This window comes from Diadema setosum, chromosome 9 (assembly GCF_964275005.1).
Source record: "Diadema setosum chromosome 9, eeDiaSeto1, whole genome shotgun sequence".
In the NCBI taxonomy this organism is placed as follows: Eukaryota; Metazoa; Echinodermata; class Echinoidea; order Diadematoida; family Diadematidae; genus Diadema; species Diadema setosum.
The window spans coordinates 22,390,246-22,404,262 of NC_092693.1; the positions used below are offsets into that span (position 1 = coordinate 22,390,246).

General features: G+C 36.3%; 1 protein-coding gene across 3 annotated transcripts in view; it reads left to right on the forward strand.

Moving 5' to 3' along the window:
* LOC140232950 (uncharacterized) overlaps positions 1 to 5,726 on the forward strand; it is a 35,179-nt gene extending 29,453 nt beyond the window's left edge. For all 3 annotated transcript variants that reach the window (XM_072313060.1, XM_072313062.1, XM_072313061.1), the window contains exons 14-15: positions 179 to 254; positions 1,086 to 5,726. In XM_072313060.1, coding sequence (XP_072169161.1) covers positions 179 to 254; positions 1,086 to 1,366 — 357 coding nt within the window. In that variant the 3' untranslated portion in view covers positions 1,367 to 5,726. The remainder of the gene's footprint in view (positions 1 to 178; positions 255 to 1,085) is intronic.
* The last annotated feature ends 8,291 nt before the right edge of the window (positions 5,727 to 14,017 follow it).

The following is a 14,017-nucleotide window of genomic DNA, read 5'->3' on the forward strand; positions in this document are numbered from 1 at the left end:
ACAAGACAACTTCAACTGTGAAATGCTTTGATCTTTTCCTTGTATTTATCTGGTTTTATGAAAACTTGGCAAATCTGTTTGTGTTGTTTCTCCATAAATGAACATGTCTGTAGTGTCAAAGAAAATACTAATTAAGAGCCTGACATTATGTTGTTGTTGTTGTTGTTTGAATACTCAGCCCTCTGACGAAGGCAAAAAGCGATCCTCGGAGCCTCCAAGACAGGAAAAGAAATCTCGAGTGGCCCCAGTGAGAGGTAAGGATAGCAGTGATGACCAGCATGAGTCAAGTTCCACCAGCATGATGATGATAATAATGATAATGATGATGTGATTCAAACCTGCCATTTGTAACCATGTAACAAAAACACCAAGAAAGCAGAAGCTTCACACCTTCTTTTGTCAACACCTGCTAAAAGTGATGTCTAGGAGAAGGGGGGGGGGGGGGGAGATACCTATTTTTGCATTATTTTCTCCCACTTATTCCTATTTTCTGAATTATAGGGTTGGTAGGTATGTACATAAGAGAAGAAGTCAGTCTCTTTAAGTGAGTGATATTTTGAAAGAAGGAATTTACTGTAAAAGTGGAAATTTTCGCGATGTTGAAATTTTTGTGCATTTCGCGCAACAAGAAACTACTGTGTTCCAGTAGTTGATGTTTTGATTGTGCGGAGCTAAAAACATGCATAACTCTTCTTACCCGGCCGAGTGCGAAAAATTAGTCACGCAAAATATCCACTTTTACAGTAACACATTGCACTCCAGTCCAGGGTTGTGTTTGTCTCTTCTTCACAAGACCTTCATGTTGTTGATTGAGCAAACATTACATCCTGATAATGAAATGCTGTCTGTACAGCTGTAGGTTATGAAATGAGCCATCAGTATGGCATGCTGCTATAAAACAGGCAGAAATGTCTTCTAAAAGAAGCTCCCTAGTTACAGTGCTATGAATATTACAATATATATATTACGATACCGTTTTGTGTGCAGGTACTACATGAAAATTCAACCAAGACAGAGAAAATACAAATGTCCCCATTGCTTTGATGCCTATTAAGAAATCAACAAATGCCTTTCCCTGCAAACAGATCACAAGGTTGGGTCGTCCACCATCAAACAGCAAGCCACTTCCTCTTCGGACATCAAGTATGGGTCGTCAAAGGTCAGCAGCAGTGACCGCAAGCGACCAGCCTCCCCAACCCAGAGCAAGAGCCAGCCGTCGTCGAAGGTGGCCAAGTCCGCGGGGCCGCCGGCAGGGTCCAAGGCGGCGCCGCCGAAGAAGGAGTCGCTGTCTCGCAGGGAGGAGATATTGAAGCAGCTGCAAGCAGTGGAGGATCTCATCAGGAAGAAGAAGGCCAAGATGAAATAAGCTGCTCGTGGCGGTGTCTGTTTGCTAGTGAGTCGTGGCGTTACAGAACATTCAAAAGTACTGGGCTGGCAGGAACTTGACAGGAAAATAAGGGAATAGATTCCTGAGAGCATGATGGAAGGAGTCAGGGAAATGCATTGCAGAAAAGAAAAGGTTAACAAGATTTGTTTTGAATGAATGGAGGTCTTTATTAGAAGTGCTTGCTACCACTGCTCATTTTGCAGCCAAAAGGACTTTATATTTGACAGGCCAATACTGGATCGTATGAATATGCTTTCTCTCTCTTCACGGCATTGCTGAATCTCAGCTTTCTCAATGTACACCATACTGGGATATGAGAAAATACTTTGTTTGCATTGATTGGCAATGGCAAGCCAAACAGGTTTACAGTTCCCTATAACAGCGTGGCTTAGCGTCTGTATGCTAAACACCACTACACTGCACAATACTTTATGAATTTATGGGACAAGTGTAAATGACCTTGTATCTGGAAAATGTAGATAGTCTGGTAGGCTCAATTCCACTGACTTAGCATTTGAGTGACTGTTTCTTATGTGAAAATGTGTAGAGAGCAATCATTGTACAAATGACAGGATGAAAAAGGTTGTCAAGATCTAAATGGACATGACGAATGTAGGGGTGTATTGCATTAAAGTACCGTTTGAATTGTTTTATTTATTAATTTGCTCATTCATGTTGTTATTTTTTTTTTCTTGACAAAGGGGGTTTTCTGAACAAATTTGTTTTGTGTACAGGCCACTGCCAGATAAATATTACAACATTGATGGCTGGATGATGGTATTGTGCATACATAGATATGTCTCCTCACAATTAGTTTGTTTCATGGCAATGAGATGTACACATAAAAATTAAAAAAAAAATTAAAAAAATAAAAACAGCACTGCATAATGTTGTAGCTTGGGTTAAAAAAAATGAAGAACTTAATTGACAGTGTGTTACTGGTGTTCAAATGGATACAAAACAAAACAAAACAAAAATATAAAACTCAATCACACAGAAGTTTTGTAAGTCATGCTGCCACTATCTACAAACAACATCAACATACAAACAAGCTTTCTGCAATAGTCTAGTTGTAAAGTGCTCAGTCAAGAAGAAAAAAAAAAAAACGAGTTTGGTAAACTCATTCATTCACCTTTTTTTCTTTCATTGAAAAAAAAAAAAAAAAGTTTGATGATCATCATTTGTTGGCAGTTTGCCGTCGCTTCATTATTGCACAATACCAAAGACACCAGTCTTATTTTACAGGGCCATGTAGCTCAGAATCCTTTACTGGGAGACACTATTACATGATGTGCCATGATACTTAAAAGTGTACCAATACCCTGGAAATGAAATTTGTGTACAGCTAGAATACACAGACAAAAAAAAAAAGCCATAATTCACCTGTGATAGCTCCTGAAAGTATACATAATTCAATAAATCGGATCATATCTCTATTTACCAATTTGGCACTTGTGCTCTGCGCGTGTAAGTTCTGCTCCGTAAGTGCTGGTATTGATGTGTAGGCGTTCAAGCTGTACATGTACGTTTTTACAAATAATATCAAGCTGGAGATTCTATGTTGATTGGGTAGTGAGGTATCGATTGAAGTACATGCGCACGTATATAGTACTATCGTTCAAGACATATTTTGGGGAAAAAAAAATATGGACGGTGCGATCGTTCATTGGAAACAATCAGGTGATCAAGTAGTCTCTTTCAAGTCATTTTTCCTTTTTGTCTACTCTTCAAAATTTACATTTAAACCCCAATGAATGAAAAATCGGGGTGACTAAAGGTTATTGTATCTTAAAGAGGACATGTCTCAAGTATTTATTCTACAAATACAGCAAACGTAATGCACAGGGTATTGGTATACTTAAATCTATTGAAAACAAATCCTGACTATACTCGGGAAGGTGTCTATGGGAAATGCATGTTGTCACAAAATCAGCCTGTCCTCAATGGGTTAAGAGTTGCATACTGTGCATCGCAGGCCAGCCAAGTCTCCCTGATTCTGTAGGAGCCTCCCTGAAAACTCAGACTCTGAAAATCCAGAAACATTTGCAGCATGAAACTTTAGCAATTAGGAGCTAAGTGCTTTTTTCTGTGCTTGAAACTTTCACAAATTGCTTACCATGAAAAAAATTATGAGTTTACTACATGTACCAGTAATACAGAGATTTATTGAACACACACTTCTGGTTGATATTAAAACAAACACAGACACACACAGACACACAGACACTCACACACAAGCAAAAAAAAAACCCCACTAAATGCGCACTTATAAACATGCGTGGTTAAAAAACAACAACAATACACACTTAATAGTATGTGCACTAGTATGAGTACTTGTGTGCTGTACCACATTGTCCTGGCATTTAATGCATTGTGTAGACATGAACTTCTGCATGCATTTTACCTTGCGAATCTTGACTCCTCGCAAAATTTGCAAAAATTTCACGCACTGGAAGATATCTGGTTTTTACAGTATCTTGTCATGTCAATACGTGACCATTAAGAAGATTCAATCCTTAAACAACATTTATCTTGTACATTTCTGTTTTGCAGGTGGAAGCAAGTGTTTCACATTTCCTTCATGCTGTAATTTTTAAAGTGTTTTCAAATGTTAATGACAGTTATGATGTGACTGCTATTGTTTTTCATTTGCTTTGTTTTATTTTGTTTTTGTTTGTTTCTTTGTTTGTTTGGTTGGTTTATTTTTTTTTCAAGGGGGATATCTGAAGTTACATAGATTGTATTCCCTTCCTTAAAATGTCCATAATGCACCAGCAAAGGAAAGGTGGATGTATATCCTTGCTGCATTGGGTAGAATATTTTAAAAGTTAGATTGCAAAATGGGTCAAGCACCATTTTTAAACATTTCAAAGTAAGTTCATGAGAGTAAAATGAGACCTCTCCAGTGATACAAAGTACCTCACTTGTTACACAACAAGGAATAATCTCAAAGTTGTGATAAGAAATGTTCCACATTTTCTTATCATTTTCTGTGTTATTTAGCAGCTTTAATCACAAATACCTCATATTAACAAGACTGGACTTAACTCATTTTGCTATCAAACTCTTAATTTGTACATGTATGAACATTAACTGGTATAGATGTTAAAGTCGTCTTTTCTGACAGATATTGGACATGATGATTTCATCTCCTCAGCGGTGTTCAAACCGAAATTACGCCACACTCGCAGCAGGCAAGATTTCTGCAAAAGCCAGCCATTACGAATGCAGGGTCAAATTGTGTTTGTGTCTTGTGAAGTGTGCCCCATTGACTCTATCAGGATCGCTGACAACCCCTTTGCATACTACATCAGTGGTGTTTGAAAGTGGTGGGCCTGAAAGGGTACACAAATGTTTGTTACTGAGGAGATGGATATGGACATTTTTTTTTCCCGTCACTGTTAGTGTTGAGGTGCAGCAGAATGGTTGAAGTTGATTAGAGTTGATGATGAAATTTTTTGTTTTTATCCAGAACAAAGCATTGAAGGTAAAATTTGTTACATATTTGTGTCAAGTTTCTGCAGATTTGAAGAATGTGAATTCCAAGGCAGTACAATTTTTGATCATTCATGATTTGATATTGAGTGGGTACCCAGATGGTATTTGCATTTTCTGTATTTGACAAAAATGGATATGTTGTGCGTGTATGAATTTTACAGAACATGCTTGGTATCTAGTATGGTGAAAAGAAAGGTGACTGATGTGATTCACCACATGATTGTTGAATCAAAATTTGATATTTAAGGGTTTTTTTTCCAGCATATGCATCTTCTGTAATGGCTTTGCACAGTTGATATTGAATTATGAATTCTGCATTTACTACACAGTGAGTTCATGGCTGTATCATTATATCTTGTTGACCACAGCAGGCTTTTCAATAAACATTGTAATCACAAGTGACTGAGATAACAGCAGTAGGTGTGATAAACAGTGTTTTGTCATTTTCAGTATCACGTCTTATCAAGCAAATGAAAGGATACAGTTTTGTAAATATCATGTCCATCGCAAAACTTTTGATGTTAGGTATAGAAATGATATGGTAGCCACAATGAACCTATGTTGTCCCGCGTGATCAGTAGGGACGAAAAACATAGCCACTCTCTCGTGTGAATAAAAAATAAAAGAAGGAAAGAAACATGCGGATACGATTTGCTTCAGTTTTTTTGTTCATTTGATTTTTGCCTCACATGTATGTATGTGTCAAATTACTGCATATTAGTCAGTTCCCTTTGTCCAGTATGCTGTATGTCCCCCTCTAACCCTCCTTTTTTTTTTTTAAGAAACATGATTTGGCTAAAGATAACATTAAAATGATGTTGATGCATCAGTGACATCATAATTGGATTCTAGAAAGATTCTTGAATCTCCCTTTGTTTTGTCTCCATCGCTAGCAACTTAAAGGACAAGTTCACCTTCATAGACATGTGGGTTGAGTGAATGCAGCAATTAGTAGAGCACATCACTGAGAGTTTGAGGAAAATCGGACAATCCATTCAAAAGTTTTGAATTTTTGAAGTTTCTGCTCAGTCACAGCTGGATGAGAAGACTACTATAGCTTGTGATGTCACATGAGTACAGCGATATAAAGAAAGTATAAAGAACCAATATATTTTCACTTTTCTCGCATAACAAAAGAACATTCGACTTCTCTCTTTCAGAAGGCAAGGGAAATAATATTTCCCTTAACATACGTCAGTAACGAGTCGAAGAAATGTGCACTTTATGGAAAAAACAAAGTTTTGTGAAATTCTCTTTTTATTTTCCTTATACCGTTGTACGCATGTGACATCATACACTGTAGTAGTCTCCTCATTCATCAGTGATTGCACAGATGCTTTAAAAATTCATAACTTCTGAACGGATTGTTGGATTTTCCCGAAACTTTCACTGACGTGTTCTACTTATATTGTTGCATTCACTCAATCCATATGCATATCAAGGTGGACTTGTCCTTTAATACCTGAGTTAAACAAACACACCGTGAGTATACATGTACTTGTCAGCGACTCTTCTTGTGCTTGAGAGAAAGATTACGTAATTTGATTCCTTGGACATTCTTCGTAGGTCCTCCATGCTTGCGAAGAAGACTTCATTAGAATCTTATATGAAACATTGTGCTAAAAAATACATGCTACAATGTATATACTTAAGTAGGCCTACTAATAGCAGCAATTTTGTGACAGTCTTACTCGGGCAAGTGAATTAGAAAATTGTGGATGAATGACATTACATATACACACGTAATGACGATACTGACCATGTTTCCTTACCAAGTAGTTCATGTAGGAAACTTCTAAAGGATGATAAGATGAACAACCCTAAATGCCTGTGTATTCAGCAGGCTAAGTTCAGGGGCTTGCTATTACAATGGTATGGAGTTGTTGCTGTTGTTGTTGCTGCTGCTTCTGTTATTGCTGTCATTGTTGTTGATGTTGTTTGTTCGTTTGGTTGTGTTTTTTTTTCAAGTTTGATGTTTCAGCTGTGCATGTTTCAGTGTATAAAAACAAGAAAAATATGATTAAACAATGAACTTCTTTGCACTCGCCCGAGTCAGGATACCTAAATCCTTACTAGCACAATTTCCATTAGCCATCTATAAAAAATATTGGCATTTCACTAAATTGAATTCTGTTGATGAATGCTTTATTAGTCAATCATGACATTACAGCATTATAAATTATTACCACGGAAGTGAGATAAGACCCATTTCATATTTGATTTCTTCCACGACGGTTGCTCGTCACCAAGTACCTTGCTGAATCATTCAGTCATCCCTATTGCCGTGCAACAACCATTTTTGAGCAATCTTTTGTCGTTGACAGTGTTTTTAGACTATACTCAATTTCTTTACTACTTAAGTAATGTGTGTAAATGTATTTCAGAAACACTCCACAAATTTTTTTTTTATCATAGAAAGACCACACACACACACATTCGCACACACACACACACACACACACACACACACACACACACACACACAATATGTATATACATGTATAAGAAGTATGAGTCTCAAAATACGCCATCTGTAGATCCAACAAGAAGGTTTTTATTCACAAAATTTTCAAACCGCCTCGGGCCTTCATCAGTGTATAGTGTATACTTCTTATAATTATCACATTTGAAGTCCAATACGTGGAAAATTTCAAGATGAACATATATGTATATATATATATATATATATATATATATATATATATATATATATATATATACATACATATACATAATCTAGGCCTATGTTAAGTAAAATTTGAACATTTGAAGTCCAATACGTGGAAAATTTCAAGATGAACATGAAGATGAAGATTCACGTGTTGGTCAAGATACTATAAATAATGGAACAGAACTACAGAAATGGGCATGTATCACGCTGTCAAAACCAACAGTACTGTTTATTAAAAAAAAAAAAATCGGGCATCCTGTCCTTTGTCATGTGATTTGATTCTAAGAGAACATATTATATCATATTGTTTACTATAAAGACGGAGAGACATAGTGGGCGAGGGATATAGGCCTACCGTAGTTAATGGATATTGTTTGATTGATTGTATGTATCTCCATGCCCATAAAACATTGATTCTCTCTTTTCCTATCCTTTCAATTTGCCAATCATGATAGCTATTCATTTACCTGCCTATAATTTGCCATATCACATCTACCAATAATAGTGTCTGCATATTTCAGCTGTCTGATCGTCTGTCCAGCAGTGTCTTGATGTGCTTCTGTCATTTATGAGATATACTACACTTCTTCTTCCTTTTTGTTTTTTCCTTGTCAGGTGATGGAACCCGGAAATGTCACACGAGAAATTGCACGGAGTCTTTTTTTTTTTTTTTTTTTTTTTTTTGCTTGTCTGCAGATTAAACCAGGAAGTGGTATCGAAAAAAAAAACGAATTTATGTTGTTTCTCGTGATTACAGTCATGTATTTTGTTAATTCACGTTATTGAAATTATTACAAATATGTTCTGTTAATGCATCGTATATAACTTTCCCTGTTTATTCAATGTAAATGAAAAATAAAGTTACAAGTTACAAGTTATCAGAAATATTTTTGCCCCTCTCCCTTTTACAGAGTTCATGGATCAACCCCTGGTATATACTATACAATGGTTACAATTCGTTATTCCGAATATTCTTTATCCCGAAGGTTCGTTTATCTGAAAATGATGGTCTGTAATTTCGAAGGGTCGTTAGTACACGCACCTTTGTTGTTGTTGTTTTTTTCCTTTTGGGATTAAAACGAACCATTGGAAATTGTTTGAAAAACGAACCTATTTTCATTTCGGATTAAAGAACCTTCGGAAAAACAAACCTTATTTGATTTTCCGGAACAATGAACCATGATATCAGAATAATGCCACAAAATCTTCGGATTAATGATTTCTATGTTTTGTTTTCGTATTTTAGCAAGCATCCTGTATATGGAATTTACGTGTTTCGGAATAACGAACCTTCGGAATAATGGCCCTTTTTTATTTTCGGATTAACGGGCACCACCCATATCAAGCGCGCCGGAACACTTCTGGTTTTGGGGGGGGGGGGGGGCAAAAATCTCAACGGGGGCACAATTTTATGTGACGATGTGAGATCCTCTGCGCGGGAGCGAAGCGAGTGAGCGGGGGGGGGGGGGGAGGGGTGTGGAAAGGGGGATTACCCCCCCCCCCCTCCACTGTGGGGAGCTTTTGTAAAACAGGGTACAAAAGTCGCGTTTATAGACCATTTAAAAGCAAATTTCTAAGGAATTAAACATAGTGAAAAAAATAGGACTCATTATTACATACGGGAGTACAGGTACATAATAATGTGATTGTGTGAGATCCTCGGCGAGGGTGTGGGAGGGGGGATACCCCCTCCCACGGTAGGGACTTATTGTAAAAACAGAGTGTAAAAGTCGCGTTTATAGAGAATTTAAAGCAAATTTATAGGGAATTAACATATTGAAAAAATCAGTTGGAAGGACTATGATCATAACATACGGGAGTACATCAATAATGTGATGGTGCGACTATCCTCGGCGAGGGAGCGAAGCGACCGAGCGGGGGGAGGGTGTGGGAGGGGGGATACCCCCTCCCACGGTAGGGACTTTTTGTAAAAACAGAGTATGAAAGTCGCGTTTATAGAACATTTAAAAGCAAATTTCTAGGGAATTAACATATTGAAGAAAATCAGTTGGAAGGACTATGATCTTAAACATACGGGGGTATATTATGTGATGGTGTGAAATCCTTGTTGAGGGAGCGAAGCGACCGAGCGGGGGAGGGTGTGGGAAGGGGATACCCCCTCCCACGGTAGGGACTTTTTGTAAAAACAGAGTATAAAAGTCGCTTTTATAGAGCATTTTAAATTAAATTTCTGAGGAATTAAACATAGTAAATGAAATCACTGCGAAGGACTATGATAATAACTTATGAAAACTTTTCATTTTACTATAAGTACGGGCAGAACGAGCGAGCCACTTTTACTTTGCAATTTATCTGAAATGTACTCATTAAAAGCTTAAACGTGATCGCATCGTTCGAACAATAAAAAATATTCTTATATGCTAGAAAGCAAAGAAGAAAATGAAATGTGTAAGGTTTACTAAAGGTATGTTTCAGCGGGCACACTCAAGGACACGAGGCTATCGTCTATACACTAAATTTACTCATAAGTTACTATTAGTGTATAGATACAATAATGTATATTGTTAGTGTATTATAATTTTCGCCCCGTTAGGGGCGAAAATTTTTGCATTTTCAGTTATGAAATTACAACATTTAGACAAGAAATATGCCTTTATTGGTCATTTTGGTCTTTAAATCAGTGATTAATTATTTGTTACAGGGGGGCACTTTGGGGGGGCAAAAACTCGTTTTGCCCCCCCAACATTTTGTTTGGGGGGGGCAAGTGCCACCCCTGCCCCCCCGCTTCCGGCGCCCTTGACCCATATAGTATACATTTCATATGAATGTTGATAATTATGCATACGTGCATACGTATGTATGTATGTATGTATGTATGCATGTATGTATGTTCGTATATTCTGTATGTTGATTATATATATTTGGTTGTTACGCTCGACTCCGGTTTGACATGGTGTGAACATGTTTCCACTTTTGTTTTTAAAATCTCTCAGCCAATAGGTTGCATATACGGAGGATTTGCTGCCATTCAATTTAATGAAGAACCTGTCTTTTGCAAGGATTTATCATACGTAGATAATGGAGAAGCTGTGCAAAAATCCATAGGGATAAATACACAAAATTCACAATAAATATGCCAGGATGGTTTTGAATAAAGATTATCATACATCTCAAACTTCCTTGTTACTAACGCTGAAATGGCAATCAGTCTGTCAGTTGAGCAACGTATATAAAATATCAATATTGTGTTCTTGTTTTTGAAACACAAAATAATCTAATATCGACATGTTTAGGATCACCGATATGTAAACGAACTGTAAACTATAGGACACGTCATTCTTTGATATGCCCCCTTCAACGTCTCCGCCCAAGGACAGAATCTAAAAGAAATTCTTTTTCATAATTATGTTGGAGCTATAGCTTGTTTACTGTATTCCCTGTAAATCTTCAAACACGTACATCCCTTTATGGATTAAAAAAAAAAAACAGTGCAAAGATTTATATAACGATTCAACCAATTTGTAACAGTATATGTATTATATATATATATATATATATATATATATATATATATATATATATATATATATATATATATATATATATAATTATATATATATAATTATATATATATATATATAATATATATACGTATAACTTATCTATCAACACTCTCGATCGATGTTTGTATAGTGTACAATGCTACCTATAATTAAATTTGTTTGATATTTTCATGTATAGAATGTTTGTGACTGCAGGGCGCCTTTGGAAAACAGTTTTACAAAACTGAACAGACCTACCCTGTAGTATAAAATGAATGAAACAGAATAAATGGATAGGTAGATAGATAGTTAGATAGATAGATAGATAGATAGATAGATAGATAGATAGATAGATAGATAGATAGATAGATAGATAGATAGATAGATAAACAAATAAATATGTATACTTTATCCATCCATGTTTTTATCTATCAGTCAATCATTCTTCTTGCTTGTTTGTCTTCAATATTGCGCTGGCAACGTACTTACTGCCCGTTATGCCGATCGGCATGTAGGGCAGCAACGAAGGTTCTCCACCTCTGCCTGTCTTGGGCCATCCTTGTCATCGTTCCCCAATTTTGGGTTAAGGTCTTTAGCTCATTCTCAACCGTTCTCCGCCAGGTGTTCCTGGGCCGTCCTCTCCCAGGTTGCACTGGCAAGGTTCCCAAATTTAGCTGTCTCTCTGAAATGTCGGACACACACGAGAGGGGCAATGAGATTGCAATTTCCATTTTCTTTTCTGTCGTAGAAACGTGAAGATCAGTTTAGTTTAAAAGTCTGGGTTGAAGATACCTTGGATTAATTTTACAACGTTAAAAAAAAGTAAGTTTTTTTTTTTTAAGTTGAACTTCTGTAGGTTACGCGTCGTGACTCTTACTGTGGGTTATCAGCTGTCAAAATTAATGGTGCTTTATGTTAACGAGTCCTCATCAATATGGGTTAAAACCTGCACGATTTAACGGTAACTATAGCACTTTTCAAATGACATTGTATGCCAGTGTGAAGTATAACTGCTATCGTAATTCATTACAAGTCTTCGTCTCTGACGATCTATCCCCTCAATGTTGTCCTTACACTGTGTAATTATAGTACTGTCAAAGTATCGATTCTACTCTAATATTATTTGTTTTTCATTCTATTATTGTCCAGACTTTTTTCGTGCATTTATAGAAAGAGAGTTAGATGCAGGGTTTATGGGGGGATAGTATATACAGTAGATGAATGGATGATTATTGATTCGATCCTGATAGATAGATAGGCGAACAGACAAATACAATGAAAGATGAAAAAAAAAAGATTTTTGGAAGGAAGATGAACAAACTTATACACAAATTGGATGACAAAATAGATAGATTATAATAGATTATAGATAGATAGATAGATAGATAGATAGATAGATAGATAGATAGATAGATAGATAGATGGATAGATATAGAGACATAATTATACAGAATATAGAGCCTACCATGAGACAGGAAGAAAAGTATGAAGGTATATATACCACGATCAGAAAGAAAGAGAGAACACAAAAAAGACATACAAATATACTGACGGACAATCGCAAAGACAAACATAATCCTGCAGAAGGCCAAGAGATCAAAAAGATCATATTGTTACAACTATTATCATTTTCTGGTTTTAAACGTATTCTGTCATTATAGGTGCCTACCCTTTATCTAGAAATAGGCATGTACTCTATTCAGAGAAGGGCCCTCGGTCATCCTTGAAATTAGTTATCCAATATACATATATCAATCGTCTATTTCACATAAAAAAAAATCAATAACCATGTATGATGATTTTTTTTTCTTGTTCAGTTAGTGGGCATAAATAGGAATAGCTTCGGCGTTGTAATTAGACCTAACTTTCCATCAACATTTTGGTGTCTGTTGTTTTGTTGGTGCAGGGGTGCACATGATGCTGGCAACATGTGGAATGTATGGCAACATCTTATGATTGGGCGACGTTTCTTGGTGGTCACGAGATCGATGTCCAAGTCTCTTCTCAAAAACAAAAAACAAAAAACAAAACAACCTTTTTTCTTTCCTTGAAAGTTGCGTTTGGGTTTGTTTGTTGTTTTGTTGTTGTTGTTGTTGTTGTTGTTGTTGTTGTTGTTGTTGTTTTTAAAGCTAGGCTGTTTTCGATGTTTACATAATTATGCCTGAATATTGGTCTATGGTTACTAGTGTGTCGGGTGGTTAGTGACATCAAAGATAGTGTAAAGGATCTTTGTTGACATTGACTGATGAATAGACACCTACTTCGATGCGTTGAATTCATGCCCTTGTATCTGCCTTTTGTTTATTATGGTTTGCTTAATAAGTGTCTTCCAGTTTTGTTTTGAAATGAGAAACAAACCCTAGTATCTCAAATCTTTAATCACACAGAGGGTCATGTAGACATGCTAAACTTTACAGTAATGTTAACAAGTTTATTTTATAGGTATATAAAAAAAAAACCACACCAAAACAGCGTCATCGTACGTATTCGTTCTTGTAATAAGACCAGGGTTAGGCTTATATTATTCACTCCTACTATCTATATATTCTGCAGGAGGGTGGATTTTTACCTGACACCTGCAGCTTCCAGTACAGTAGGCAGGTGAGCCAGTGTTTTTCCCTAAACCTATCCACCTATTTCCTGTAATTTTTTTGGTGCTTATATTATAAAATATAGATAAAAGTCAGTGACGGTAATGAATAAGACAGGTTTTGTTAATTTAAAGGGACTGTACAGTTCTGGTCGAGGTGAAGATTTAGCTTTTAACGTTTTGCGAGATATTTAGTACCACTCTATGAGATGTCAAAGAGCATGAAATTCTAAGGGGTATCAAAAGTTTATTTGATGAAAATTGGTTTTGAAATGAAAAACAAGGTGAAACAAAGAGATCCTAGTAAAAGGCGTGGCCTGTCGCCTTTTATTATTATCACTTTTTTGATATCTCAGCCATTTGAAAAC